Source organism: Arvicanthis niloticus, chromosome 5, assembly GCF_011762505.2.
Source record: "Arvicanthis niloticus isolate mArvNil1 chromosome 5, mArvNil1.pat.X, whole genome shotgun sequence".
Classification (NCBI taxonomy): domain Eukaryota; kingdom Metazoa; phylum Chordata; class Mammalia; order Rodentia; family Muridae; genus Arvicanthis; species Arvicanthis niloticus.
The window spans coordinates 102,536,459-102,562,815 of record NC_047662.1 but is presented as its reverse complement, the minus strand read 5'-3'; the positions used below and the strand labels follow the sequence as shown (position 1 = coordinate 102,562,815).

At 46.0% G+C, this 26,357-nt stretch overlaps 1 protein-coding gene across 2 annotated transcripts in view; it reads right to left on the bottom strand.

Moving 5' to 3' along the window:
- The window catches only part of B4galt1 (beta-1,4-galactosyltransferase 1), a 48,759-nt gene that overhangs the window by 5,570 nt on the left and 16,832 nt on the right, over positions 1–26,357 (bottom strand). The window contains exons 2-3 of one of the 2 annotated variants that reach the window (XM_034501699.2): positions 14,709–14,944; positions 2,896–3,083 (exon numbers count right to left, since the gene is read on the bottom strand). In XM_034501699.2, the coding sequence (XP_034357590.1) occupies positions 2,896–3,083; positions 14,709–14,944 (424 nt within the window). Of the gene's footprint in view, positions 1–2,895; positions 3,084–8,658; positions 9,162–14,708; positions 14,945–26,357 lie in introns of those variants that run through there. The other variant, XM_034501700.2, reaches the window with a different exon arrangement.

Here is a 26,357-nt window from a genome sequence, read left to right as displayed (position 1 = left end):
CTCCCTAAATGATATAAAAAATTAACAATTAATGATATAAAAGTAATTTGTTTTACTTAACTTACCATCTTTCCAAATCCAACCCTGAACCAAAATGGTTCCTTTAGCTTTTGACATTTAATTTGTGTTTTTGTCAGGGTTCAGATTATCTTAGAGACATACAGATATGTGAAATCTTCTTTCTTTCTAAGAGTACAGTACTGAACCTATGGTCACATAGGAAACCAGTCAGTGACGGAAGGCTAAGTCCAGTTCTTCCGACTGTGGCTCTGAAATCTACTTTCTATGTACCTTGTTCCCGCCAAAACCCATCCTTATGCAGGAGGCTCCACCCACCTCACACCGTCCTTGCCCATATTCTCCACCAGTCTTTCTTTCTCCCAAAGGCACAAGGTTTAAACACAAACCTAACCGTGGCAGCTGCAGCTCTGGAAACTGCCTCAAACTTTCTAGTTATTCTGACTTAGCAAAGTGATAAATCTACTTTTCCACATTTCTAAGTACTGGGACTCTGCGGGCTTTTGCCTTTCTCTACCCTCTTATGTCTTGAAACCTTCATGGTTAGGGAGAATAGATTTTGCTCCACAGGCCACACAAAGGTCTGTCCATGGATAGGCCTCTAAAGGCTTCAGTTTCCTGTTACCCTAAGTGTAACTCCCAAGCACACTTAGGTTCTTACTTAACTCAAGTTTAAAATCTTGGTTTGTTTCCTTACATGAACTAAGGAAAATGCCAGCCCAGCCACACATACGCAACTGAGCACACCAGGCTGACGATCAGGAGTGTTCCCTTTCTTTTTGGAGAGGAAGTTGTATGTGGAGTAAAGGTCCTTTACTTTTGTATCAAGGTTAGCTTTGAACTCACAATTCTCCTGCCTTACTTGGCCGCTCAAGTGCTAAGATTACAGTTATGCACCACAACGCCTGGAACTCAGTCCCACCTCCCATCACACACACACACACACACACACACACACACACACACACACACACACACACAGTCTCAAGCTCGCTTGCCTAGGCTACCTTTGAACAGTTGATCCTCCCAATCTCTTCCTCCCAGTTGCTACAATTACAGGGACAGAGCACCTCACAGGTTTGGAAGACTAGTTTTGAAAGACCCCTGGAGTTCTGCTTGAATCAACAATGGATTCAGATTCAGATGATACCACTAAAGAATCAAATTATCCATTTTTGGCACACCTCACACACCTTTTTTGGGGATGATGTCAAATGCATAACTGGAGACTGGGAACCCATGGCCTCAAGCATGCTAGGCAACTGTTCTACCACTGAGCTATAGCTCTGAACACCCCGCCCCCTCCCCCCATCTCTTTAATGTTGGTTAAAACCAAAGGTTGCTGGATTGATAATAGGTCTTGTTAGTGATTTTCCTTTATTTATTTATTTATTTATTTATAAATAAATATTTATTTATTTATTTTGGTTTTTTGAGACAGGGTTTCTCTGTGTACTCCTGGCTGTCCTGTAACTCACTTTGTAGACCAGGCTGGCCTCGAACTCAGAAATCCGCCTGCCTCTGCCTCCCAAGTGCTGGGATTACCGCCCGGCGTTGTTAGTGATTTTCTAGAAACAGATTCCTGCTTCAGTGGAAGTGTGTGCTATCTTGAGTAGATACAGTTTTGGTTTTTTTGTTTTTGGTTTTGGTTTTTTGCTGTCTCTGTTCCTTTTCTTATCTACCTGCTCTATCTACTAGTCATCAACAGGGGGTCTGTAAACCATTGTTGGTGTTATGGTAAAGAACTCAGTGGTTACTTGGGCCTCATCATCACACTTCAGGAGGGTCAGAGTACAAACCTTTTAAAGGGAAGACACTCGAGATGAGGGAAGACAAGCCGGTACAGATCGGCTCCTGATGAGTCTACATGGGATGTTCTGGGTAGGTCCTGAACACCTCTGACCCCAGGGAGACCTAAGCTCTGTGTGGTCCTACAGCTCTCATGCCCCCATCATGGGAGGGGAGGCTGAGAGGCTGAGAACACCTGAGCCTGACAGAGCAGCTGTGTTCACACAAAGGCTATTTGCACAGGCCAAGTATACTTGCCCCCAGCCCAAACTCAAGGAGCTGCAACACAGCTTCCTGAAGCTTCAGGTTTCTTTAAGGAGGGGAAAGATACTGCTTTTCAAATAGGAGTAATCCTTTAATGCAAACAAGGATGGACTGTGTGAAGTCAAATACACTTTTATTTACTTAATAACTTTATTTTTTTTTATTTAAAGACAGGGTCTTACTATAAAGCTCTGACTGTCCTAGAACTCAGTATATATAGCCAGACTGACCTCAAACTGTAGAGAGCTACCTGTCTCTGCCTCTAGAGTGCTGGGATTAAAGGTATACACCACTATGCCTGGGCATTTGACTTTTAAGGTTCAACACCTGACTATAAGGCCATCTTCCACACCTGTCCATAAGGTTTGGTTCACACTGCTGACCCTGACTCTTCGCTAGCACTGTGATACAAAAGTCAGAGCCCCATGTTTGAGCAGGAACACATGTTGTTCTTAGAACAAAGAACCATGTTTCTTTGAAAATGCTGAAGGACATCTGTAGAGATATCCAATCTCTAAAAGCAGTGTTTCTCAAACTATGGGGGGCAGAGGGAAACACAAAGTGAGGAGATGCAGCCACTGCTGGGAGCTGGAACCTAAGAGCCATGCCAAACACTAAGAACTGTTATCAGGATACACAGTAATTATAGGGACTGCTGGACCCTTTTCTCCAGCAAGAAATGACTGTAGACTTTTTAAAAAGCAACGATTTCTCAGAGGTGGTGGTTTCCTGCAGAGCCTAGGGCACTACAGAGGAACTACATTTGCTAGTTCACACCGGAAAACCTACCACATTTGCAGCAGACTCTGGCTGAGCATGGCTTACCTAAACCCGAACTTGTCCATTGCTACAGAAATGTGCCGGGGCTGTGAAAAACACCTGTAGGCATTATGGTCGTCCATCGGAATGAGGTCCACATCACTGAACACAAAGCAGTTGTAATCATAGTCCTTCAAGGACTCTTGAAAGCCAATATTGAGCAGCTTAGCTCGATTGAACATGGTGTCTCCAGCCTGGTGCAGAAACAAGAAGTGCTATTAGATGTCACAAGACCTTTGAGCAGAACACTCACAAGGATTTGGGTCTGCTACACATGGCCATCAGGTAACTGGTGGGCTTCATTTTTCTGCCCTTACTTCACAAATCAATCCTGAGTGTCAACCCCCTGAATCAGCAACCTCACTTCCAGGAGTCAGCTCAGCAGAAGGGCTTACATGTGTGTGACAAACTGTGAACAATACTATTCCCTGTGAAGCATGCATCATAGTAGCAGACTGCAAACAGTTACATAAGCATCACTGGGGAAGCGGCTAAACAAGTCATGTGTGTCACATAATGAAATAGAGTTGCCATAGATAGATAGATAGATAGATAGATAGATAATTAGAATGGTCAGGAGTGGTGGCACCCACCTGTAATCTGGCACCCAGGAGCCCAAAGTATCAAAGTATGTAGATTATGAGTCTGAGACCAGGCAAGCTCCAGAGCAGTTTGGAATATAGTCAGACTCTTTCAAAGTAAGTTTGAGAGAGAGAGAGAGAGAGAGAGAGAGAGAGAGAGAGAGAGACAGAGAGAGACAGAGAGAGACAGAGAGAGAGAAAGACAGAGACAGAGAGAGAGACAGAGAGAGAGAGAGAGAGAAAGAGTGTGTGTGTGTGTGTGCACACGCGCGCGCGTGTGCATGTGTGTTCAAGTGCGTGTGCATGGGAACCCACGTAGCTCTAAAAGACAAGGTGAAAGGCATTTAAACACATGTCACTTATTATAGACTCCAGCAACAATATACAGGAAGTAGTGAAAATTGGGTGCCTCTTTACCTCCAATGTGTTCAGTCTGACTGACATACCGTTAGACTTCTACATGTCTATCAGACCATCAGTTAGACACTGGAGGAATGTGGTGAACCTTACTCAGTTCTTGCCTTCATAATGCTCACAGTACACAGCAGAAAGCAGTCAGATCTACATGACAGATTTAGAGACAAAGCACCTGCTTTAGGTCCAGCTGATGGCCCAAGTTGCCATGCCCAACAGTGGAAAGATTGTTCATGTTTTAATGACTTACCTTGTTTATTCCAGTATCACCCATGAAAATGTAAGTGTCACAAAGACCTACACTTTCACTCTTTAATCAACTAGTGCGTCACTGTCATCAAATAAAAGTGTAATAGCTGCTGTCTAGCTTGATGGATGGATTGGATGGATGGATGGATGGATGGATGGATGGATGGATGGATGGATGGACTGACGGATGAACAGACAGACTGATGAACAAGTTACAATGTACAATGGTAGATAGTGGCACTTTCTGTAAAGTTCTGACCAGAGCTGCTCCTTGAAGATCACTCTGGGGATGTTGGTTCTTTCTGGTTCCTGTGGTCCATGGTGAGCAGAGATGGTCCCGACATGGGCCTGCTGCCCTTTACCCTAGCAGGCCACAAGGCTCTTCTTGAATATGTGCTTGCATCCTGATCTCCTAGAGTGCCATGAAGCAGTGAAGGCCCCACACTTTGGAATCCTCACTTATGAAATAGGCTTTTTTCCCTGAAACTCTTGGGGATCAAGGGATTGGAGCCTCCAATCTGCGTATCACTGTCCCACAAGGGCCTGTAGCCCATAGATGAGAACACCTCTCTCACAGTCCCTGGATGAAAACTGTGGCATTCCATGGGCTGTCCATCAGGTAGATAACGGACAAACCAACTACTCAGAAAAAGGGAGGTACCAGGAAGTTAGAAAACAATGACTAAATGAAGAAACTGCCCAGCACACAGGAGCTCCTTTCTCCAGCTTGATCAAAGCCCTTCAATCACGAAGAACAGAAAAGAACATACTGTATGCTTTGACCGCTCAACCATAAGGAGTTGATCTGAAATTCTGAGTTCAACTAATTCCACGTAAGGCATGGGGCAAAGCCACTGTTATTGTAACAACATATTGTTAGTGTCCCCTGAGGGATGTCATATATAAGGCACAGAGTAAGTGCTTCTACCCTTGTGATATATGGCTTGATCATCTTGACAGTTTTTAATAGCCATTGTCCCAACCCAAATTATACTTTGGAACACAAAGCCCCAGTGATCACTTTTCTAATAAGTGGGATGATTTCCCATAGACTCTAACCCCTAAGGGTATCTCCAAACACACAACTATGCCCTTTCTCTTAGCATACTCCCAGGATGGGGCTGGGTCGGGGGAGTGGTTTCCGGTGGCCTTCTCTGTACCACACAGGACCTGCTGGCAATGACTGTTTGATCTAAGCATTGCTCTACTATGCAGTGTTCACTTTCCAGGGGCTCAATATTTGGAACCATGAACGCATACTTTGGGGGCCACAGGCCATAAACAGAATTAGTACACACACAGTTCCTTCAACTCTGAAAGGACTCTGGCTGTCTAGACCACTATCAGACAATTTCCAAAATAACCTGAACTATACTCTCCCTCCTAGGCCTCCTCTCTAAGTAGCATCATCTGTATGAACCAGGAAGAAGGAAAAGTTCCTGGTGCCAGTTAGTGGATGTGCTGTGGCCTACTCGAGTCTGAAATGGAAGACTGGCCAAATGGATCTTCCTCTTCTTTCCTCGAGACTGCAGAAAAGTAAAGTATTTTCTGGGTTTCTTTGGGTGAAATGCTTTCCTTTCTTGGTCAGAAAGACATCATGCAAAGCCAACTATCTTTTTCTAAGATGTACTCTACCTCCTTAGAGATAGAAGCCACCCCGCCTCCCCACAAGCCTCCTTCCCACCCCATCACCACCTACTGCTTCATCCAATTAAGTGCAAATTTATCAAGTACCTCGTGCCAGACCAGGCCAAATACACAACTGAGACAGTTTCTCTCTTCTTCTTCTCAGTCCAGTTTCTCCACTTACTGGCTAAGTAAATGGATGAATTATACTTCTGGCTTCAGTTTCCTGCTTTGTCACAATAGTGCATGAAAGGCCTTAGTGCCCTACCTAGTGACAATTCAGCTACTACCATGATTATGGAAACAGACTTTTCATCCATCTGGAGCTGGTCCTGTGGCTGTTTCCTGACACTCCTGGTGACTCCACCTTCTATAGCCTTTGCTTATGGCCTTTATAGCGTTTGCTTCTAGAGTCCCCCTCAAGTCCTGCTTCTCTGACAGACAGGGCATTTCTAAACAGGATTAGGCTTAATTCTTAACTGAATTAGCCTGTGGCTCACATGATTAAGCCTCCAGCTGCAGAAGAAAGTGATAGACCTTTAGAGAGCAAGGTGGCGTGTGGGAATGCCCAGTGGAAAGTCTGGGGAGGAGACACTTCACACTGAAGCACATACCTCTTAAAAAAAAAAAAAAAGACTCAGCTTTTTGTTGTTGTTGGGTTTTTTTTTTTTTTTTTAAACTTTGGTTTGGGTTGGTTTGGGGGTTTTGGTTTTTGTCTGTTTGGGTATTGAGACAAGATCTCACTATATACACCTGGCTGGCCTCAAAATCAGAGACTGACTGTTGGCACTCAAGTTATGCACCCCCACCATGCCCAGCATGATCCAGTTTTCAAAAGTAGGCTTCTCACATCTCACATTGGTAGACAAGATTTATAGTCATCCCTTCCTAATTTAAGGGAGAAAACAGGCAGAAAGAAGAAAAGCCCCAAAGCAGCTAAAATCTCTAACAGACTGAGAATGCAGATGAAAGGAGACATACTGGGCTGGGGAAGAGATCTGGAAAAACTGCAGAAAAGGAAACAGTTTAGAAACAAGAATTCAACACAGTGGTAGAGGTGGCCTCTCTGGGCCATAGGGAGCCTTATACTACATTTTGCATTTCAAGAAGGATTTGGTCTCAATCCAAGAAAAGACAGGGAGACCAGCTCAATTAGAAAGCTGCTGTATGAGTCATGTAAGACAGGCAAGCCTAGGAAGTAATGGTGGGTAAATTGTTAATTCCTCCTTAAAGGAAGAATTCAAGCCAGAGTTCCTAATGCCCGCCTGGCCCTAAGCATGTGTCTTCATGAGAGCCTTTTGGGGGAGGGGGCCAGAACAGGTACCAGAGTCTAGTCTAATATCCAGGAAAATCCTGAGTCTGAGAAGCTAAGGAGGGCAAAAGTGACTTCCTTTGATTGCAAGAAAGGCCAGAGGACCAGCTAAAGCAAGCCATGTTTCACCCTGTCCAAGTCTCAACAGCCTCTGGAATATTCATTCTGTCCAATCATTCTGCCTTCCAGGGATGCGGGCCTACAAGTGTCACCAGCAGACACATCCTGAGACCTAGATGGCCTGAGGACACACCATGCATGCTCTCTTCCAGTGACAGGCAGCTCAACAACAAAGCTGCTCCCAGGGCTCTCTATGAATCAGAATATCAGCGATGGGAGAGATTAGGTTGTTGCGGCCCCATTACAAAGCCACTCCTACTCAGGTTAACTTCAAATCCAGGGGCAGGTCTGTAGCCAATGGCTCTTGCTGACCATGCCCCGAGTGTTTTTCTGTGCCTCCTCAGATGCCAAGAAGACCTGAGTGGGTTGTGGGAAGGCGAGCTCAGAGCCGAGAAGCTGAGGAAGCTCAGGCTGGGAATTCCTGCAGGCTGCAGTGTGGATCTTAGAACAGCACACAGGCTGGAGGTGGTGCCCAGAGGAGTGAGGTGAGAGGCTGGGATTATGCGGAATCTGTGGTGGACTAATACCTACTCTTCTTTCAATTCCTAGCTGCTGGGTTCTACTTTTTATGCCTAATAAATTGGTGGCCTTGGGCTTAGACACAGTCCCCAAGAAACCTTGAATCTAAGACTTAAGGGTTTTTTTTGCCCAGTAAGTAAAAGACACAGGCTCTTCAGAACAAGGGCTCATACTCTTGGGAGGTATCTTGTCAGGGTTTCTATTCCTGCACAGACATCATGACCAACAAGTTGGGAAGGAAATGGTTTATTGAGCTTACACTTCCACACTGCTGTTCATCACCAAAGGAAGTCAAGACTGGACTCAAGCAGGTCAGGAAGCAGGAGCTGATGCAGAGGGATGTTATTTACTGGCTTGCTTCCCCCACTTTGCTCAGCTTGCTGTTTTATAGAACCCCAGGACTACCAGCCCAGGGATGGCACCACTCACAATGGGCCCTCCCCCCTTGATCAATAATTGAGAAAATTACAGCTGGCTCTCATGGAGGCATTTCCTCAACTGAAGCTCCTTTCTCTGTGATAACTCCAGCTTGTGTCAAGTTGACACACAAAACCAGCCAGTACAGGAGGCAATTCTCTGTTGTGACAGTAGTCACAAGGGTGAGCACATTGGCTTCCCAGAACACGGGCTGGGAGAACAGCACAGGGATTTTGGGGTGATGTATCAGAGGTCATCATAAAGCCCCAGTTCCACAGAGGCCAGAGCAAAAGGCTTGCCTCTCTACCTGGGCCCAAGGCACCGAGACTTCCTGTAGAAGTCCCACAGCAAAAAAGGTGGCACTAAGCACTTCAAGCTAAAAATGGATTTCTCTTTCAAAAACCAATGTCTATTTGTACCAGTCAGCTATAAAAATGTGCAAAGTCTTTCTTTACATACAATCCTATGTGTGAAAATCTAGCCCAAGGAAACAATCTTGAATGCAGAAGAAGCCAACACAGAGCAAACCCAAGACTTGAGGATGTTTATATTGTTTATTTAGGCTTCTAATAAAGAGAAGGATTACTTGTGGTAGAACTCAGTGATCAACTACTATGAAAACATCGAGGTTATGAATATGGAGACTATGAAACAGCATGGGAGATGCTAATGATATGGACCTGAAGAGAAAGACAGAATATAAACATTTATATACATACACTGTGAGCCCTACCCGGGTTTAATCTAAAGTCGGCGAAGTCTCTCGGGCTCTGCACCATGAGCTGGCTTCCACTGATCTCGATGTATTCCCAGCAAGCCAACAGCAGCCCTGTGCTTGCATGGGAGGCACCTCAGCTGGAGGACAGCACAGTCCCGGGGCTTATTCACAGCTTCTCCCACCCCACCCCGGGCCAGAAATGACTGGCACTGTGTCAGATGTGAGGACATTACCAGAGTGGTGGTGGCTGCGGCGGTGGCGGTGGAGGTGGCGGCAGTAGTTAGGATAGCAGCGGTAGGTAAGTCGACTTTTCTTTCTTTAGAGGAGGCAGAGAGGACAGAAGAGAAGGTAGGTGAAAAGTAAGAAACCGCCCACAAATAGAAGCTCCTCCTCCAGCTTGCTATGCTACAAACAGGATTGACAAAGAAAGGTAAAGTAGTCCCCCCTAGAAGGGAAAAAAGGCATGCGCAAAGGAGCTGGGCGGAGGGAGGGGCGGACCTCAGGCTGCAGCAGGGAAAGGACTCCTGGGACCATCCTTACAATAAAGCCAAGTCCAAATACCGCTGTCATTCCCTTTTCTGTGGAACCAAGGACATGTAGAGAAAAATGGCATTTCCCAGAACAATGTCTGGAGGTTATTCATTAGCAACTGAATACCAGTAAGTGGTATGACACTCCCAGGAGAATTCACAGATGTGGTCAGAGAGGGAGACAGCAGAGCAGAGGGTGGCACTCAGACTGGGGGGACAGACACTCCCATCATTCCCACTCCACGCCCATGCCAGCAATGCCCCAAGGAAAGGGAGGGTCAACGGCTTAGCCCTCCCCCTCCTAAAGTCTCATCTCCCTACACATCCCACTGACAGCTGGAAGAGGAAATAGAAGACAGAGGTGACAAGTGACATAAAGGTAATCAAGACAGAAGCCAAGTCATGAGGGCCATAAAGCAGCCACTCTCATGGATCTGCTTTACTACAGCTGATCCCGACCTCCTGGAGGACCGGTCATCTTATTAGCCTAAAACAGTACTGGGAGGGAGGGGCTGGAGATGGCACAGTGGTGTAGGGAGGGGCTGGAGATGGCTCAGTGGTGTAGGGAGGGCTGGAGATGGCTCAGTGGTGTAGGGAGGGGCTGGAGATGGCTCAGTGGTGTAGGGAGGGGCTGGAGATGGCTCAGTGGTGTAGGGAGGGGCTGGAGATGGCTCAGTGGTGTAGGGGGGGGCTGGAGATGGCTCAGTGGTGTAGGGAGGGCTGGAGATGGCTCAGTGGTGTAGGGAGGGCTGGAGATGGCTCAGTGGTGTAGGGAGGGGCTGGAGATGGCTCAGTGGTGTAGGGGGGGGCTGGAGATGGCTCAGTGGTGTAGGGGGGGGCTGGAGATGGCTCAGTGGTGTAGGGAGGGCTGGAGATGGCTCAGTGGTGTGGATTATATGTTGCACTTGTAGAGGACCTAAGTTTGTTTCCCAGTACCCACATTAGGAGGCCAACAACTGCCCACCATAACTCAAACTCCAGTGGATGCCCTCTTCTGGCCTCTATCAGCACCTACATTCATGTACACACACACACACACACACACACACACACACACACACACACACACACACACACAATTTTTCAAAAAATATTTTCAAAACAACAAAAAAGAGAAAAACAAAACAGAACAAAGTCTCAGGCAGACAAAGCACCATCTGCAATCCTAGCACAGGCTGGGTCTCTCTCTTTCCCAGAGCCTGTCCAGCCAGGTCTGCCCAGAAGTATCACAAGTCAGAAAGGATCCTGTGGGCTTGGCAGCTATTACTCACAAGCTGCTGCCTCTCGCACATGATCTAGCAAGCCTCATGGTACGCCAAATATACAAACATGGCAAATAGAACATTCCTTAACACTTCTGTCTAATCCCAGCCTGCCGTTGGCCATGATCTGATCGCCTAAGCCGCCTTCAGAGCAGCCCTCACTTGAGGTCTATGGAAGTCAAAATACAAAAGATTTTGCTTTTGGTTTGGGGCTTGCTATGTTGCCCAGGCTATCCCCAAGCACACGATGTAGTGAGGCTAAAGCACATTGTATCTTTCCCCAAAAGGAAGATTACACTAAGGTTTTATCACAGGCAGCCTACGCCACAGTCAGCAATTCACAGGAACTTCAGGGCCATGAGGAGGAACTGTGTCAGTCTTGAAAGGGTCATAATATGGCCGAGCTGGGAGAGGAGACTTTGCTTCCAGCAGGAATGGACCCAGCCAGAGAACCAGGGGCAGGGGGTCCCGAGTGTGGGTACCAATAAGTGAGCAGGACTCAAGGAAAGATACTCCATGTTCCAAACTCTGCAGAGCCCATTCTGGACTGTGGAGGGAATCCATGGTTAGACATGTGGGAATGAGTCTGGCCAGGAACTAAGGATCAAGCTCCAAAATGAGGCACAAAAATGATAATTGTCCCATATACCAAGGAAAGGAGGAAAAGTCACGTCTACCTCAGGGGTTTCACAGAGCAAATGAGGTAAAGAGACTTAAAATATATCCAGAAAAAGCCGCTGGGGGAGGCCCATGCACAGAGTGAGCAGAGGCACAAGGAGGAGGAGACAAGTGTCCAGGTGAGGGTGACAGGCAGCTAGCCTATGGCACGCTGTATGAAGGGTGACAAAGAGAACTGGCTGGAGGTGGTCAGGACTAGTCCCCAGGTGGCATCACACACTAAGGTTTCAGATCACTCAGGCCCTCATCTATGGCAGGGGAAGTTGTTGAAGGCTTTAAGGTAGAGACGTGACATGGGTAGGGCCAGAAAGATGAGGAGACAAAGGTGACAGAAGCAATGTAAGTGTTGCTAGAAAAGTCTCCCAGCTGCTGCCTCTGGGTCACAGCACTGCAGTGGTTATGACTGTCTGTAATTTTTATGATGGATACTCTCTAAAGCTTCTGACCTCTGGTTTTCATTCTTTCTTTGTCCTTTTCATTTAAGGCTGGTGCTACCAGGTGGCAGCCTTTCTATTACCTGGTTTTGTGCTTTCCTAACTGAAGTATGAGTGACAAAATGCATTCCCTGTTTGCTATATGACACCTTGACATTCATTTCCACACCAAGGCCATCCCAGTGCTAGACTTAGCCAGATACCTATGTGTCAGAGTAGGACCCATGACACCAAGTAGGATATGCTGAGACTCTAGCAGGACCCACATACGTATGGCAAGAGGAGAGACAGAATCCCAAAGGACACCCTTGCCCCTCTCTGCAACAATTGGGGAGCACCTCCCCCCCTCCCCTCCAGCACACTTATGTTGAGCTTTAAGTTTCATAGTGACTGGAGGGGCCTACATTGAACAAGGTTAACAGACAGTATAAACCATAAAAACTCACTAGAAACAATCCTCCTCCTAAAGCAGTTTATAAGGCAGGGCCCCAGAGTCTTCTGAGAGCCTGTTGTCTGACTCACACCGATATACATTATCTTTTGACCCCATAGAGGCCTTAACAGGTGGGAGGCAAGACCCTGACATTGGTACTACACTGGGCTAAAGCAGGAGGCAGGAAGAACAATAAGGAATTTATCAGCAAGGTAGCAAGGTACCAGGCAGAGGCAACAGGCAAGAAGGGGTGGGGTGGGGTGGGGAATAACACCTAATGTTTACTAAGTAGTCAAAGGCTTACACGGCCTGCCCAGGATCGCAGACTGGGAAGTGGCTCTCCAGGTGTGGGGCTCACTCACAGCCCCATACCAGGCTTTGAGAAACACACCAGGAAGAGGATAGCTACTGTGGCCCAGTGGGAGAGCATTATTGAGCTTGGGAATCTAAGTGGGGCTTAGCTGCAACCCACTGTTATTGATGTGACCAGTACTTATCTCTACTGGTTACTTCTCCCTGACACAGAGCAGAATCTTTTTTCCCTGCTCTCTAGGGTCTAGGAAAGTTCTAGCAAACAGTGACGGGGAAGTATATTATTTTTTCGCTTTACTTCAAGGCTGGCACTGCACTCAAAACTAAGGATCCATGAATGCTTGACATTCTACCACGGAGCTACACCCCCAACTACTAGAAAAAAATTCCTTTTCTGATTCTAAGGTACAAGTGGGAGAAAAAGAGAACGGGGAGTTCCTAGTATCCTAGGGAAAGTAAGGCGGAAGCAGAGAATGGGTAATTTAGGGTTGTCTTCTCCAAAATGTGACTCATAGAACACACATCACTGGAGATGATTCTTGGAAAATAGCTGTCTAGACTAGCTAAGGAAGTGCTTCCGGAGGTCACAGGCGCTGGTGCATGGAAGGTTCTAAAACAATGAGGTCCGCCTTCCTCGTGTGTTTAGGAACTCCTGTACTGGATACATCGGGCACAGCCTTCTCTCCCTCCTTCCTCTGAACTTCAAAAGCATTAGACGATCATTGTCCAGTCACACACTTTTGCTTGTTTGTTTGTTTGTTTGTTGAGACAGGGTTTCTCTGTGTAGCCCTGGCTATCCTGGAACTCACTCTGTAGACCAGGCTGGTCTCAAACTCAGAGATCTGCACCTGCCTCTGCCCCCAGAGTCCTGGGATTAAAGGCATGTACCAAGAACTTAAAAATAATAAATAAATTAAATAAATAAAACCGAAAAACACTGCTTTTTTCCCAGTATGCTTAATGAGCACTACTGTCTTCCCGTGAATATAAACTTCTTTCAAGTTTATCCCCAATACTGACATGCATGTGTATACTGTAATCTAGGTGCGTTGACGAGTCTAACTTACCTGGGGGCCAGGTCTCATAGAAATGTGTTTGGAAAGACTGTTTGCCTCTTTACTTCAACATGAACTTTGAGCCTGCTTGAGGTAGTAAGATTGCTACTATCTTTTATCTTTTTTTTTTTTTTTTTTTTGCTTTTGCTTTTGCTTTTGCTTCCATCAAAGTCAGGGGGCTTTATTACATCAGGGAAGCTGGGACAGCTGAGAGCAGCCTAGTTACAGGAATGCTCAAAGAACTGTAAGATCTGTCATCTTGAAGCTTCCAGGCCATTTTAGGAAGGTGAAGACTCTGCTACAAAGCAGTTTGTTTACAATTTAAAGTAGCATGTGAGCTAGGTGGTGGCACACCTTTAATCCCAGTGCCCAGGAGGCAGAGGCAGGTGGATCTCTGTGAGTTCGAGGCCAGCCTGGTCTACAAAGCGAGCTCCAGGATAGCCAGGGCTACATAGTGAGACCCCTCAAAAGAACCTTTAAAAAGGTTTAGATCTATTTGAATCTGGGTTGTGGTGACAGAGGTTGTTAAGTTTTCAGCATTTGTATCCTAAGTAGATGAACGCCTGACACACAATCTGAGGTGCAATGGGAAACTCAGCCTAGTCCATCTCACTCTCTGAGGCTCTAGAACAGGACTCTCCCAGGCCTTTACAGCCACAGCTGGCTGTAGAGACATATATATGGTCTCTTAAGGATGCCCTAGAAGAATGATACTGTCTGCCAAGCTGGATAAATTTCAAAGTTGCCCAAAAATAATCTGAAACAAAAATGGATTGTTTTGGAATAATAATAATAATATCAGCAGCAGTAGTAGTGGAGGAGTAGGAAGAAAACTATAGTAACCTAAAAACTAGAGTTCCTAAAAATGGTAAATAATCAGTGTTTTACTTTGGATCATTGGAGATATCTTTTTCTTTCACTTTTGCTGGAAGGTTACCTCTAAAAAGCCAAGCACACCCCATCTATTTCTTAGTTAACAGAGCTAATAGCAACGAGCAAGCATACCGTTTGGCACTTCTCACGCACTGTTTACAGGACAGCAGCACTGATAGAGTTGGCACATCACTGTAAACTGAGATCACTCCCTTCCCTCACGGTCCCTAAGCACACATTTGTGTGCCCGAGTTCTACCTCCCTTGTCCCATTTCCCAGACCTCACCTGATTGATGACGTAGATGCCATAGTCGAGTTGCTGGCGCTGAAGGACTGGGTGCAGGTAATGCAGCCAGTATTTGAGGTGCTCCTGCCGGTTACGGAATGGGATAATGATGGCCACCTTGTGAGGAGAGATACAGTCCTTGGGGGAGTAACGGCCGCCCATCTTTATCTCTGGGTTCTTCTTTGCCAAAAGCTCCAGGTCCACAGGAATATTAAAGTCAATCACCATGGGGCCAACTAGAGAGGTGGAAGGAAGAAGTTAGCCAGCCACAGGGTCCACTCTGCTGCAGACTGCATTAGCTGACCAGACCACAGCTACAGAGGGGACAGCTCCTCCTCCTGGAAGAGGGAGGAGACGGGGTGCTTAGAAAAGGCATTCAATGCCCAGCCCTAGTGTGACTAATCACCTCAGGAAACCTTGTTCCAGGAACTCCCAGTCCTGGGCAAACCCATACAGTTAGTTACCTGTGGAGCATTTCCTATCTGAGAGACCCTCCTCCTCGGGCTGCACTGTAAAACTCAATCAGTTTCTGCTTGGACCACTTGACTGTTGTGGTACAGACCGGTGAGCACAGATGAGAAAACACTTTCTCAGAAATCCCGAGCTTTGCCACCTGCCATCTGTGTGGTTTTAGACAAACGACTAACAGCTCTTTCTAAACCTAATCTAACTGGGGAAAGGGAAGGAGCAGGTGTGGTGTGGGCGAATCACTGTAGAGGAAATCAGAGTCAAAATGAAGACAGCGGGGGAGTAGAAGGGACTCAAAAGAGAAGGTTGGAGGCCATGAGATCCCAGAGGAAAAGAAGGGGACACAAAAGGAACGAGCTAGAGAGAACATTCAAAGAAAAAAGAAGCTTAGAAATAGTGGCTGATAAAGTAGCAGTGTGAATTGAGAAGGTGAGATCAGGATGGCTCCAGAGTTCCTGTCCTGGAAGAAGTCAGAGAAATGGGTCAGTAGGAAAGTGCTTGGCTCAAAAGACTAGGGGAAGGAAGACAGCAGATTCTGACATGGTCAGGGACAGAGAGAAGAAAGGAGCCTGTGGAATGCATAAAGTGGTCCAGGCAGAGACCCAAGACTGCAAGCCCAGGCTCACAGTACTCCACGCTCCTCGGACATCCGCAAAATAGGTTCCAGAAACATGAGCCCCAGCAAGATGCTCAGTAGAAAAACTACGCTCAGGACAAGTCAGGATGGGAGCCGTGCAGATTAAATCATGCTTCTGGAAAGCATCCAAGGGCACTGAAGAAAGAAACTGCAGCTACGAAGCCCTCAAGGTTCTCTACCTCACCATTTCCTAACTGCATCATCACTAAACTGATGTCATTTGGGGAACTGTTATTCTGCGGTGGCTAGCTTCACATGGCAAACAAACCAGGCACTAGAACACAGGGAGGAAGCCACAGAATGTGGGACGCTAAGCAGATCAGAGTCACCTGAAATACATGAATGACAAACACTCATTCGTGCCCACCTCTGTGCAGGCTCCAATCTGTCCTTTTTATTAAAAAACAACAACAAAACAAAAAAACCCCAAAACAACAACAACACAAAACAAAACAACAAACAAAAACAAAAAACAAAGTAGCTCACATCCCCAGGGAGCAGTTGTCTTCCTAAAATCTACCTCTAGCAAAAGAAGCCATGAGCCTTTTCCCCCCCCCCTGTTTCTGGGCAGCTGCTACCTCCTCTCCTTCTCCAGGAATCCTCTTCCATTTTATCTCTCTGCTTCTTCACCACAGGACCTGCTCCCATTCCTTCACTCTCCTCTGAGACACAGTTTTGATCAAATCACTTTTGTGGTGAAAGCTGTGTGGCCAGGCACAGAATGAGGCCAAGTGCCTTGAACAGGCCCAGCACTCAAGCCTTCCAAGGCTTGGTTGCCTATTTCCTTAGCCCTTCTCACTTCCTTGAACCAACTAACATTTGCTTTGACAGACAGGCCTTCATCCTTTGACTTTCTTGAGAAACAGAGTTTAGGCAAGGAAGGACAGCCTCAAACTCAAAAGAGCTGTGCCTTGAATCTAGCCTGTGACACCCCCCCCCCTTTTGGAGGTCAAGGGTCTTGCAGAACCAGTTCTTAACAATACTGCTCTTGTCCCAGCTCTGACCTCCCAAGCTCCCCTGAGGTGAGCAGGCACTCTCTCCGCTGGAGGACAGTGTTAGGGGTCACCTGGTACAGCAGATCTCAATCCTATCAAGAGGATCTCCTGAGGACACTGCCACAAACACACGGTCTCAGTCCAACTCGGCTGATCTTGGGAGGGACATTAATAAAAAGCTCAAGAGATTTTGGGTTTAATGTGTCCATGTGCTGGGTATATACTTACCTATGGGTGTGTACAGGGTGTGGGTCTGAAGCCAGAGGTCAACACTGTTTTTTTTCCCCCTTGATTGCTTTCCATTGTAATTTTTGAGATAAGGTTTCTCACTGAACCGGAGCTCAATAACTTAGCCAGGCTCATCTCTTGGGATCTGCTTGGCTCTGTTCCTGCTCCGTGCCCCAGCACTGGAGCTACAGATGTATGCTGGCAAGCCTGGGAGCCAGAGATCTGCACTCAGGTCCTCATGCTTGAAAGGGGGGCACTTTACAGACTGACTCATCTCTCCAGACCCCAAAGAACTCTTACTGGTAAGCTGGACAACAGAGAACATGGTAGTACATTTTCACAAGCCTTGAAACTTTCAAACAATAAAGGTCCTTAGAGATTCCCACTCTTGCTCACGAGACTCACTAGGCTTCGAGGCTCAATTCCCCAACCCTAAGACAAGACCTCTGGGAGATGCCAAGGTACACTGGCCTCAAGACCCATCACTGGGTTCTTCTTTCTTCAGGAGGCCCCATGCCATCTGTAGAGGCACTGAAAAACATAAACCCTATTGACAAGACCCCAAGAGGCCTCTGGATTACCTTCCTACCGGCTTCCTTATACTTTCTGAAACCAACCCAGAGTTCACATGTGGTCTGCCAAGCCTCCACAACTATACACAACTGCAGGGCAAAAAGTGTCCTATGTTGCCCCTGCGGAAAGATGCTGAGGTAAAGAGCCCCAAGTAAGAGAGGGAGCCTGAACCCTAGTGCAGCCGCATCAGTGACTTACTGGATGATCTTTGAACCATTTCTATCCACTCCCATTCATAAATTATAAATATTGGACCAGATGAATTCTAGTTCCGACAGGCTCAGAGTGCTGGTTAAAACCAGGAAGAACAGACCCCAAATTAGGATCTTCTGAAAACTCTTATTCTGGTCTTTCTTGCTCCCAAGATGGCATGAATGACCAAGCAGAAAGGAAGAAATGAAGATTCTAGATAGGTAGAAGGGTAGGAAGAAACCTTAGCTACCCAGCGCCATGCCACTCATGTCCCTCCTACCTGTCACCTATGCTGTCTCGGCCTCTTTCCTTGGTAACAATCACTGTCTCTTTCACCCAGGTGAAATAACCATTCTCCAAATTCTGTCTCCATTACCTATCTTTCTGCTCACTACCTAGGTGCACAGACACCTTAATTAACCCACCTCAAATAACACCTATTGTGGATACCCTTTGGCACCGACTGTCTGACTTACTTGTCCTCCAGCAATCCCTTGCCGCAACGTTGCTGTCTACCCAGCCAGGGAGCAGACATGGGTAGTCTATCTTCATTCCTACTCAACTCCAATGCTGTGTGTGTGTGTGTGTGTGTGTGTGTGTGTGTGTGTGTGTGTTAGTGTACCTCTGTCACACGAATGCATGTATGTGACATACATTCATGGGCACACACACACACACACACACACACGCAGCAGCAGCAGGCCCATAGGTGAATGCCTCCTTAGCTCCGGTGTCAGCCAGGAAGCTGCAGACCTTCTGCCTGCCATACTGTAGGGGATAGCCTCCACTGCACACCCAGCTCTACCTCAATGAGAAAAGCCCAAGAAACTCGTCTCTGAAGTGGACACTTAAGGGTTCTTTGGAAAGTCTGTTGGATGGTGTTTTGTTGGGGCAAACACGTGAAGCAATGTTTCACTGAAGCAGACACAGGAGAGGATGTTCTGGTAAAGCAAGCATGTGAAGGGCACGTGATGGATTCTTTGGAACACCATAGAGAGAAATGCACCAAAAACCTTCTGGGTTTTGCTGCTTCCAAGGACTCGGGCTGATTGGATGCACGTGCTGAGGCAAGGCACGAGGAGGACACATGATGTGTGGAGGGTATAAATAGGACTCCATGGAGTGACAGAGACAGTTTGGCTTGCTGGAACAGCTAGCTCTATAACACTTGTGGGTCTCCGAGTCTTCACTGACCTTCCCTGAAAGACACACAGCCAGAGAACTTCTCCTGGTGTTCCTGTTGGTCCCTCCTGCTGACTCAAGGAGGTCTGGCTGTCTGGCTGTCTCTGCTAGTTGTGTCACCATTGTTGCTAACCCGACTCTACTGAACTGGACTGCTGGTGTATCCGTGAAGTGTTTGCGACTGGACTGAGCTGCCGCTGCCTGCTGACCTGTGAACTGAATTGCTGATTTCCAGACAACACAGACGGGAGTTGCTCCAAAGAACCTTTCTAAACAGGTCCACTTCCCAGATCCTTTCTTTTCCACTACCTCAAGTGGGTGGTGGGCCACAAGGAAGGTTAAAGCATTTAAGAACCATCATTAAAAAATAGGAGTAGAAAAAAGTAAAGTTACGAGACTCCAGGCAGGAAAGGACTGATCCCATTGACAAACAGGGGCCTCTGCTACCAGTTCCCCGAACTGCCTATGAACACAGGAAAAGGAACAAGAGGCAGCAGAGGCCTGAGTACTTCATGATAATCCTCAGGCTGGGCCAAGGCACTCTCGCTGTGTGGCGCATGGCGTGTGCTTCTACAGGCTCTCAGCCCCGCTGGGCTGGCTTGTGTGTTTTCTTGGCTCTGAAAGCTGGGAAGCAGGGTTACGTAAGCACAGATGTGAGCTGTCCTCAGCTCCCCAGGCCCAAGCACTGCCACGTGGACCTCGCGGCTGGGAGTTTGGGTCATGGCCTCTTGTGTAAGTTGCTCAATAACTTCAATGTGTGAGTTCAACTTTGTAAATTCCACTGCTTCCTTGAAGGATATGGCAAACCCAAACACCTATATGCCCATGTATGTATCAAAAGCAGAGCTAAGCCAGGTGCGGTGGCCACACATTTGATCCCAGCACTCCGGAGGCAGAGGCAGGTGGATATCTCTGAGTTGGAGGCCAGCCTGTTCTACAGAGTGAGTTCCAGGACAGCCAGGGCTACACAGAAAAACCATGTCTTGAAAACAACAACAACTACTACTACCGTTAGTCTGGAACTCAGCTCCTGCACAAACTGGGAAATCCCATCTGCCCTCCTTCTACCAACCCCGCCCACTTGGTGAAAGCTCCAGGCTAGCATCACTTCTTAGCATTTCCGGCAACCCACCCAAGAGTGCCCGCCCAGGGGCTCAGATTCTGACTGTGTATGGACACCACCCCAGCTCCTAGCTGGCACGTCATCACTCCTCCCCTAAGCGATGTAAAACCTCGATTTAGCCAGGATGTGTGACTTCACTGAGCTCCAGCTGAGATCCAGGAACCCACTGGAGAGCTGCTACCTAATACACCTGCCTTTATCTACTTTTAATCTTCCTATCAACAACAACAACAACAACAAAAGCAGGGCTGATCTAAGCCAACCCTAATACAGGCTCAAACCTCACTTCCATGTTGGCTGGGCACTAGTTCAATCCTCTAGCCTTTGCAAAACATCTAGTTTTGCAAACTAGAACATCTAGTTCACTGATTCCCAGCTGACTGGTCAATGAGTGGTTCAGGAAACAATCCTTAGCCTGAGGTTGAGTTGTGCAAACAGTTTACCAGACTAAGAAATGCTGAAACCACATCTTTCAGGCTAACACAACCCTCTAGTGGAGCCTTCTTGCTTCCACGATTGAGTGCTTCTCAGTCTGTTCAAATGTCTCCCCTGCCCCCAGGAAAATAAGAAACCGAGGTGTATTTTGATAGTGGATTGATTTTTTTTTTTAATTTTACTTTTAAAATATCCTTCTTGATATTCAAGGGTTAGGTTCCTAAATTTCTTCTGAAAATTTTCTGAGCAAGAAATGCCACCATCTGGGGAACATATGGGAGTCGACAGAACCCAGGAGGCAAGCACCCTAAGAGCTATGGGCTTGTATTTGTTTGTCTTCTGGGCCAGGTCTCAGATCTCATCGTCTAGACCTTTCTGACCTTTCTGACCTTTCCCCCAATGATGTGCTGTTCCACCAACTCAGTGCATGTGCCTGCGAGGGAGAGGGGGAGAGGGGGAAAGGAGGAGAGGGGGAGAGATCTTTCCTCTCTGTACCTTTGTAATTCCAAAGGGCAGGAATGCACCAGAAGCTAGCAACAGCATGTCTGGGCTTAGGAAAGATTTTATTAAGCCAGGGCGAATGATACAAGTCAATAATCTCACCACTGGGAAGTATAGCATCATCAGAAGATCAAGACCAGCCTGTGCTACCTGAGGCTCTATCTCAAAAACAACAACCAAAAGAAACACAACAAGACTCAGGTGGTCCTTAGACTAAAACTGAGAATACCAACTGCTACAGAGAGCTCACCACAAACCTTCCCTCCAGCACTTTGAGGAGGACAAGCTCTCTAGGTATTCATACTAACTGATTAACTATTATCACCAAACCTACTCATGCCTCTAACATTACCCCCTTAGGAGGCCTTCCTAGGTTTGTTCTTTATTTTCTTCCACTTATTCACAATGCCAAACATTTACCTCATTAGTAATTACCATGTAACAAGTGGTACCAGGCATACAGAAGGTGGGCTAAGCTCTCAGTGTGGCAGCCAGGGAGAGCACAAGACAAAACATTAGGAAGACCAGCAGAACAGACCATGATGGGTAATATGAGCATGGTGAACTGGTACCAAAGAGGGGGGCAACAACACCAGTGCCAGGGAAGAGAGTTAAGGAAAGCTTTTCGGACAAGTGACTAGCTCAGTTGGGCCTTTGGAGCCCCTTGGGGAGGGAATCATCACACAGATTTGTATCCACTTGCCAGTGAGCTCCCTCTTCTTCTAACACATAAACACACCAACAAACAAACCACCACCAACAAAACCCCAAACATACAAACAAAACAAAACAAAACAAAAAAACCACCCCCAAACAAAAACAAAATCCTTTCTGGCCCTGCACTGTTGCTACTGCTACTGACATAAACAATAAACTTGCATCAGTAAACTCCAAGTAAAGACTTGGTACACGTGAGGTGAAGAACATCAGAACAGACTCTCAATTCCCATGCAAAACATTTCTTAGTGAGTTTTAAAATCTAACTCAGGGCCAATGCAACAGCACAGAGGGTGAGGTGCTGGCCACCATGCCTAAAGACCTGAGCGTGATCCTCAGGACCCACGTGTCAAAAGGAGCAAACCAACTCTACCAAGCTGTCCTCTGACTGTCACACCTGTGCTATGGTACATGTACACATACACACAAACACACGTCACTTAAATTAATAAAAATGCTACATGCTAGCTTGTTTGCTTTTTAAGACCTGGGCTAGTGAGACGGCTCAGTGGATGAAGGCTCCCGCTGCTGAGTCTGAGAACCTGAATTTGAACTTGGAGAAGGATGGGGAGAACTGCCCATCACTCTCGAGTTGTGACTTCCACATGCAAGCGTGATCTGTGCTCCCCAAACACACATACAAAAGAAATAGAATGTCCTTTTAAATTTTTAATTAAAAAAAAATTTAAACTCACAAAGATTTCAAAGGCACTATAAATGTTTTGTTTTGTTTTGTTTTTGCCCCCTTTTAAAGACAGGATCTCATTCTGCAGTCCTGGCTGACCTGGAACTCCCAAAGATCTGCCTGCCTCTACAGGGTGCTGGGATTAAAGGTGTGCACTACTACATCCAGTATAATTTACTTCTTAAATCATACATTTGTGTCATTTATTGTACCTTGATGCATGTCTTTAAAGCTGAACTAAAAATCACTTCAACTATAAGCTAAGAAAGGTGATCCCAGCTTTTAGATCCACCTTGAAAGAAAACATCTTCCAATATAAAGACTTCAAATGAGGGCTGGCAAGATGGCCCAACAGGTAAAGTTTCTTGTTGCCTAATGATGCAAGCCTAATGGGAGAAGGGAGAACCACCTTCCATAGGTTGTCCACAACTGTGCCATGGAACACACACTCAAAGACACACATACACTAAATAAATAAATGCAAAAAAATTTTAAGATTCACATCATATAGTTTTTGATTTATTTTAAGACAGGAAACAGAACACATCTGTGGTATAAGAACTCTACACTTAGACACACACACACACACACACACACACACACTCACAAAACAAAGTATTTGATCAAAAAATAAAGGAACCTGCCAGACCAGACCAGTAAGGCAAGGCCAGAAGGTCAAGCAGGAAGTTGCATCACGGTGGGGATGGTTTCTCCTCTGTCCATCTCTCTGCTTGGCACAGCCTTGTCACACACCCACAGAGCTCCACTTTGTAATGTCCCATGTGCAGAAAGTAGCTTCACCAGCGGTGAGCCACCAAGTTCACAGAACTGCCATTTCTCACACAGTGACACATGGCTGTCTATATCATTAAAGACCTACCTAACCTTCAAGCACTGAGGTTGGCTTTCAAATGCTGAGGAGAAACCCATCTATCACACTCAAGCTGCACAGTGAAGGGTCACAGAGCCATGCTGGGAAGTGTGTCTGCTCACCTAGACACTCTCAGTAGCCCTGAAAGCCACATCTTTGATTTTAAATTTCTTTAATTGTATGTGTATGCGTGTTTTATTTTCATGTATGTGTACCACATGTGTATCCAGTTCCCTCAGAGACTGAAAGAAGGACACTGGATCCCCTGGAACTGGCGTTGTATATACACAATCATGACTCCCCATGTGGATGCTGGGAATTGAACTCCGGTCCTATAGAAGAGAAGCAGCTAATGTTAGCCACTGAGCCATCTCTCTGGCCGCAGGAAGCTGTATCTTGATATGAGTGCTAGGGTTGCTTCTGTTTGCCTGCCTGACTGCCTGGCTTTAGTTTTGTTTCTCTGAGACAGGGTTTCGTACAGCAAAGCCACTCATTTCTGTACCCCTCAGCCTTTTGTTTCCAGGCACAGCTTCTGATTCATCAGCTGCTGATACTGCTCAAAATAAGACTAAATTTTAAATGTAAATTGTCTCCAGACTACAGACCTATAATTTTGAGTTTGTGGCCTCTTCTCAGGTCTGTCTGTTAGTTATGACTCTTGAATTCAGTGGCGACAGTAGGAGCAAGACAGTGCAGGGAAACTTCTTGAAGATTCCAGAACTAGAGTAAACTGAGTTTACTTCTATCCAAAGGTAAAAAGGTTTCCATCATCACTGATAACAGAGGCTAGGCTCTAGGATTAAGAGTCTGTGGCTGGAGGTCATGAATGTCAATGGCCTAATTAGTTAGCTTGGTGTCACCTTTGTGGAGGAAATCCAAGAATGAATTTCTACTTTATTTGATGCAATCCTAAGCAGAGATTTACCTTCTTTACCCCTTAGCCCAGATTTGTGTAAAGTGTACCTGCCTTTAGCTGTCAATCCCAGAAAGAAGGCCCCTAGAAACCCCATGGTAGGCTGGGGAGACGGCTCAGTGGATAAAACATCTACTGCAAGCATGAGGACCTGAGTTCAAATTCTCAGATTCTACACAAAGCTGGGCTTGGAGCTCACATCTCTAACCCCAATGTCCTGTGTAAGGATGCTCTGCATAGTGACAGTTGGGCAAGCACTGTACCCAGTGTCCTGTACTAAGGATGCTCTGAATAGATACTGAGCGAATATCTGGGCAAGCAGTTAGGAAGCAGTCTGCATATTCACCATTAAGGAAAAGACAGGAGAGAAAACCAGAGTAGGTAGATACCATGAAATATCTCTGGGCAGTTAGAATCAACAGGCTAAGTGTTCGCATGGTAACAGGAATGGACCCTAAAACCCAAAGTGAATCCCTGGCAGCTAATTCTAGTTTTCTAAATATATTCTCTCCTGAAAAGAACTAAGGCTCACTGAAGAAACAGCTGGTGCCAGGGCAGAGTAAAAAAAAAAAAAAAAAAAAAAAAAAAAAGAGCAGCCTTCTGGAATACCTCACACCTTCCTGAAAGAAGTCACTCCAAGAATGATGACATACTGTATCAAAAGGATACAACAGCAAGCCAGTGAGGAAAAAATCCCACAGTAAACCTGGGATGGCAAGCATCGAAATAAAGTAAAAACTAAGAATCCATAGTCTGGCATATGTTTAAGTATTTAGGAATATATATGCATATACATATGTTTATAACAACAGTTAATAATAAAAAAAAAAAAAAAAAAAAAAAAAAAAGACCATGAATGGGTGAGTTTGGAAGCAGGAAAGGGAAAGGAGAAATGATGATGTAATTATAATTAAAAAAAGAATTTGGGGCTGGAGAGATGGCTCAGAGGTTAAGAGCACTGACCACTCTTCCAGAGGTCCTGAGTTCAATTCCCAGCAACCACATGGTGGCTCACAACCATCTGTCATGGGATCCAATGCCCTCTTCTGGTGTGTCTGAAGATAGTTACAGGGTACTCATATATAAAATAAACAAATAAATCTTTTAAAAAAAAAGAATTTAAAAAAAGAATTTAAACAAAGAATTTATACTCGCATTGATCTATAAATCAAAGAGTAGAGAAGAAGACAGAATTGGTGGGGGAAGGGGCTCTTTTAAGTAAGAAATACAAAGAAATCAACAAAGTAACTGATTCAGGAATAAATAAATACCTACAGATGTTAAAAACCAGTCCAGTGGGGAGAAGAGGGAGGAATCATAGAATATTTACATAATAATAGGCTGAAGGAGTAGCCCTGGAGGAACGTAAGTATAAGGCTAGCCTGGACTACATAGTGAGACCCTATCGAAGCAAAATATACAGAAAGAATAATCATGAACAAACAGCAAACCTCAGGAAGCTTCTACAAAATCACCGTTTTGTACTCTTCAACAAGGTTCTGACAAAACACAAAGGAAGTCTGAGATCCTGTGCCAGATGGAAAGGCTGAATATAATGTATGATTTCTGATTTTCTTTTTACCACAGTATTGATACCACAAACAAATCTTCATAAGGAGCTAAGCATGGTCATGTACCGTAATGCCAGGACTTAGGAAGCTGAGAAGAAACATGAGTTCTAGACCAGCCAAGACCATACAGCAGAGATCTGGTCTCAAAATACATGTACACACTGAGCTAGTGCTTTCTCTCTTGCGCTCTCTCTCTCTCTCTCTCTCTCTCTCTCTCTCTCTCTGTCTCTGTCTCTGTCTCTCTCTCTCTCTCTCTCTCTCTCTCTCTCTCTCTCTCTCTCTCTCTCTCTCTCTCTAGACACACACACACACACACACACACACACACACACACACACACCTTCTAAAGCCGGGGCTCAGTGGTAACACGCTTACCTATCATGTGTAAGGCTCTGGGATGGAGGAACACTCCAGTACCATCCTGGCCTGCACAGTGAGCTCTAGGACAGTGTGTACTATACAGTGAGACCTTATCTCAGGCAAAACCCTATCCAGGGTTAAAAATGGGAGACTTTGACTAGTAACAGGGGCTTTGGAAGGGACTAAACCGCTGTGTAT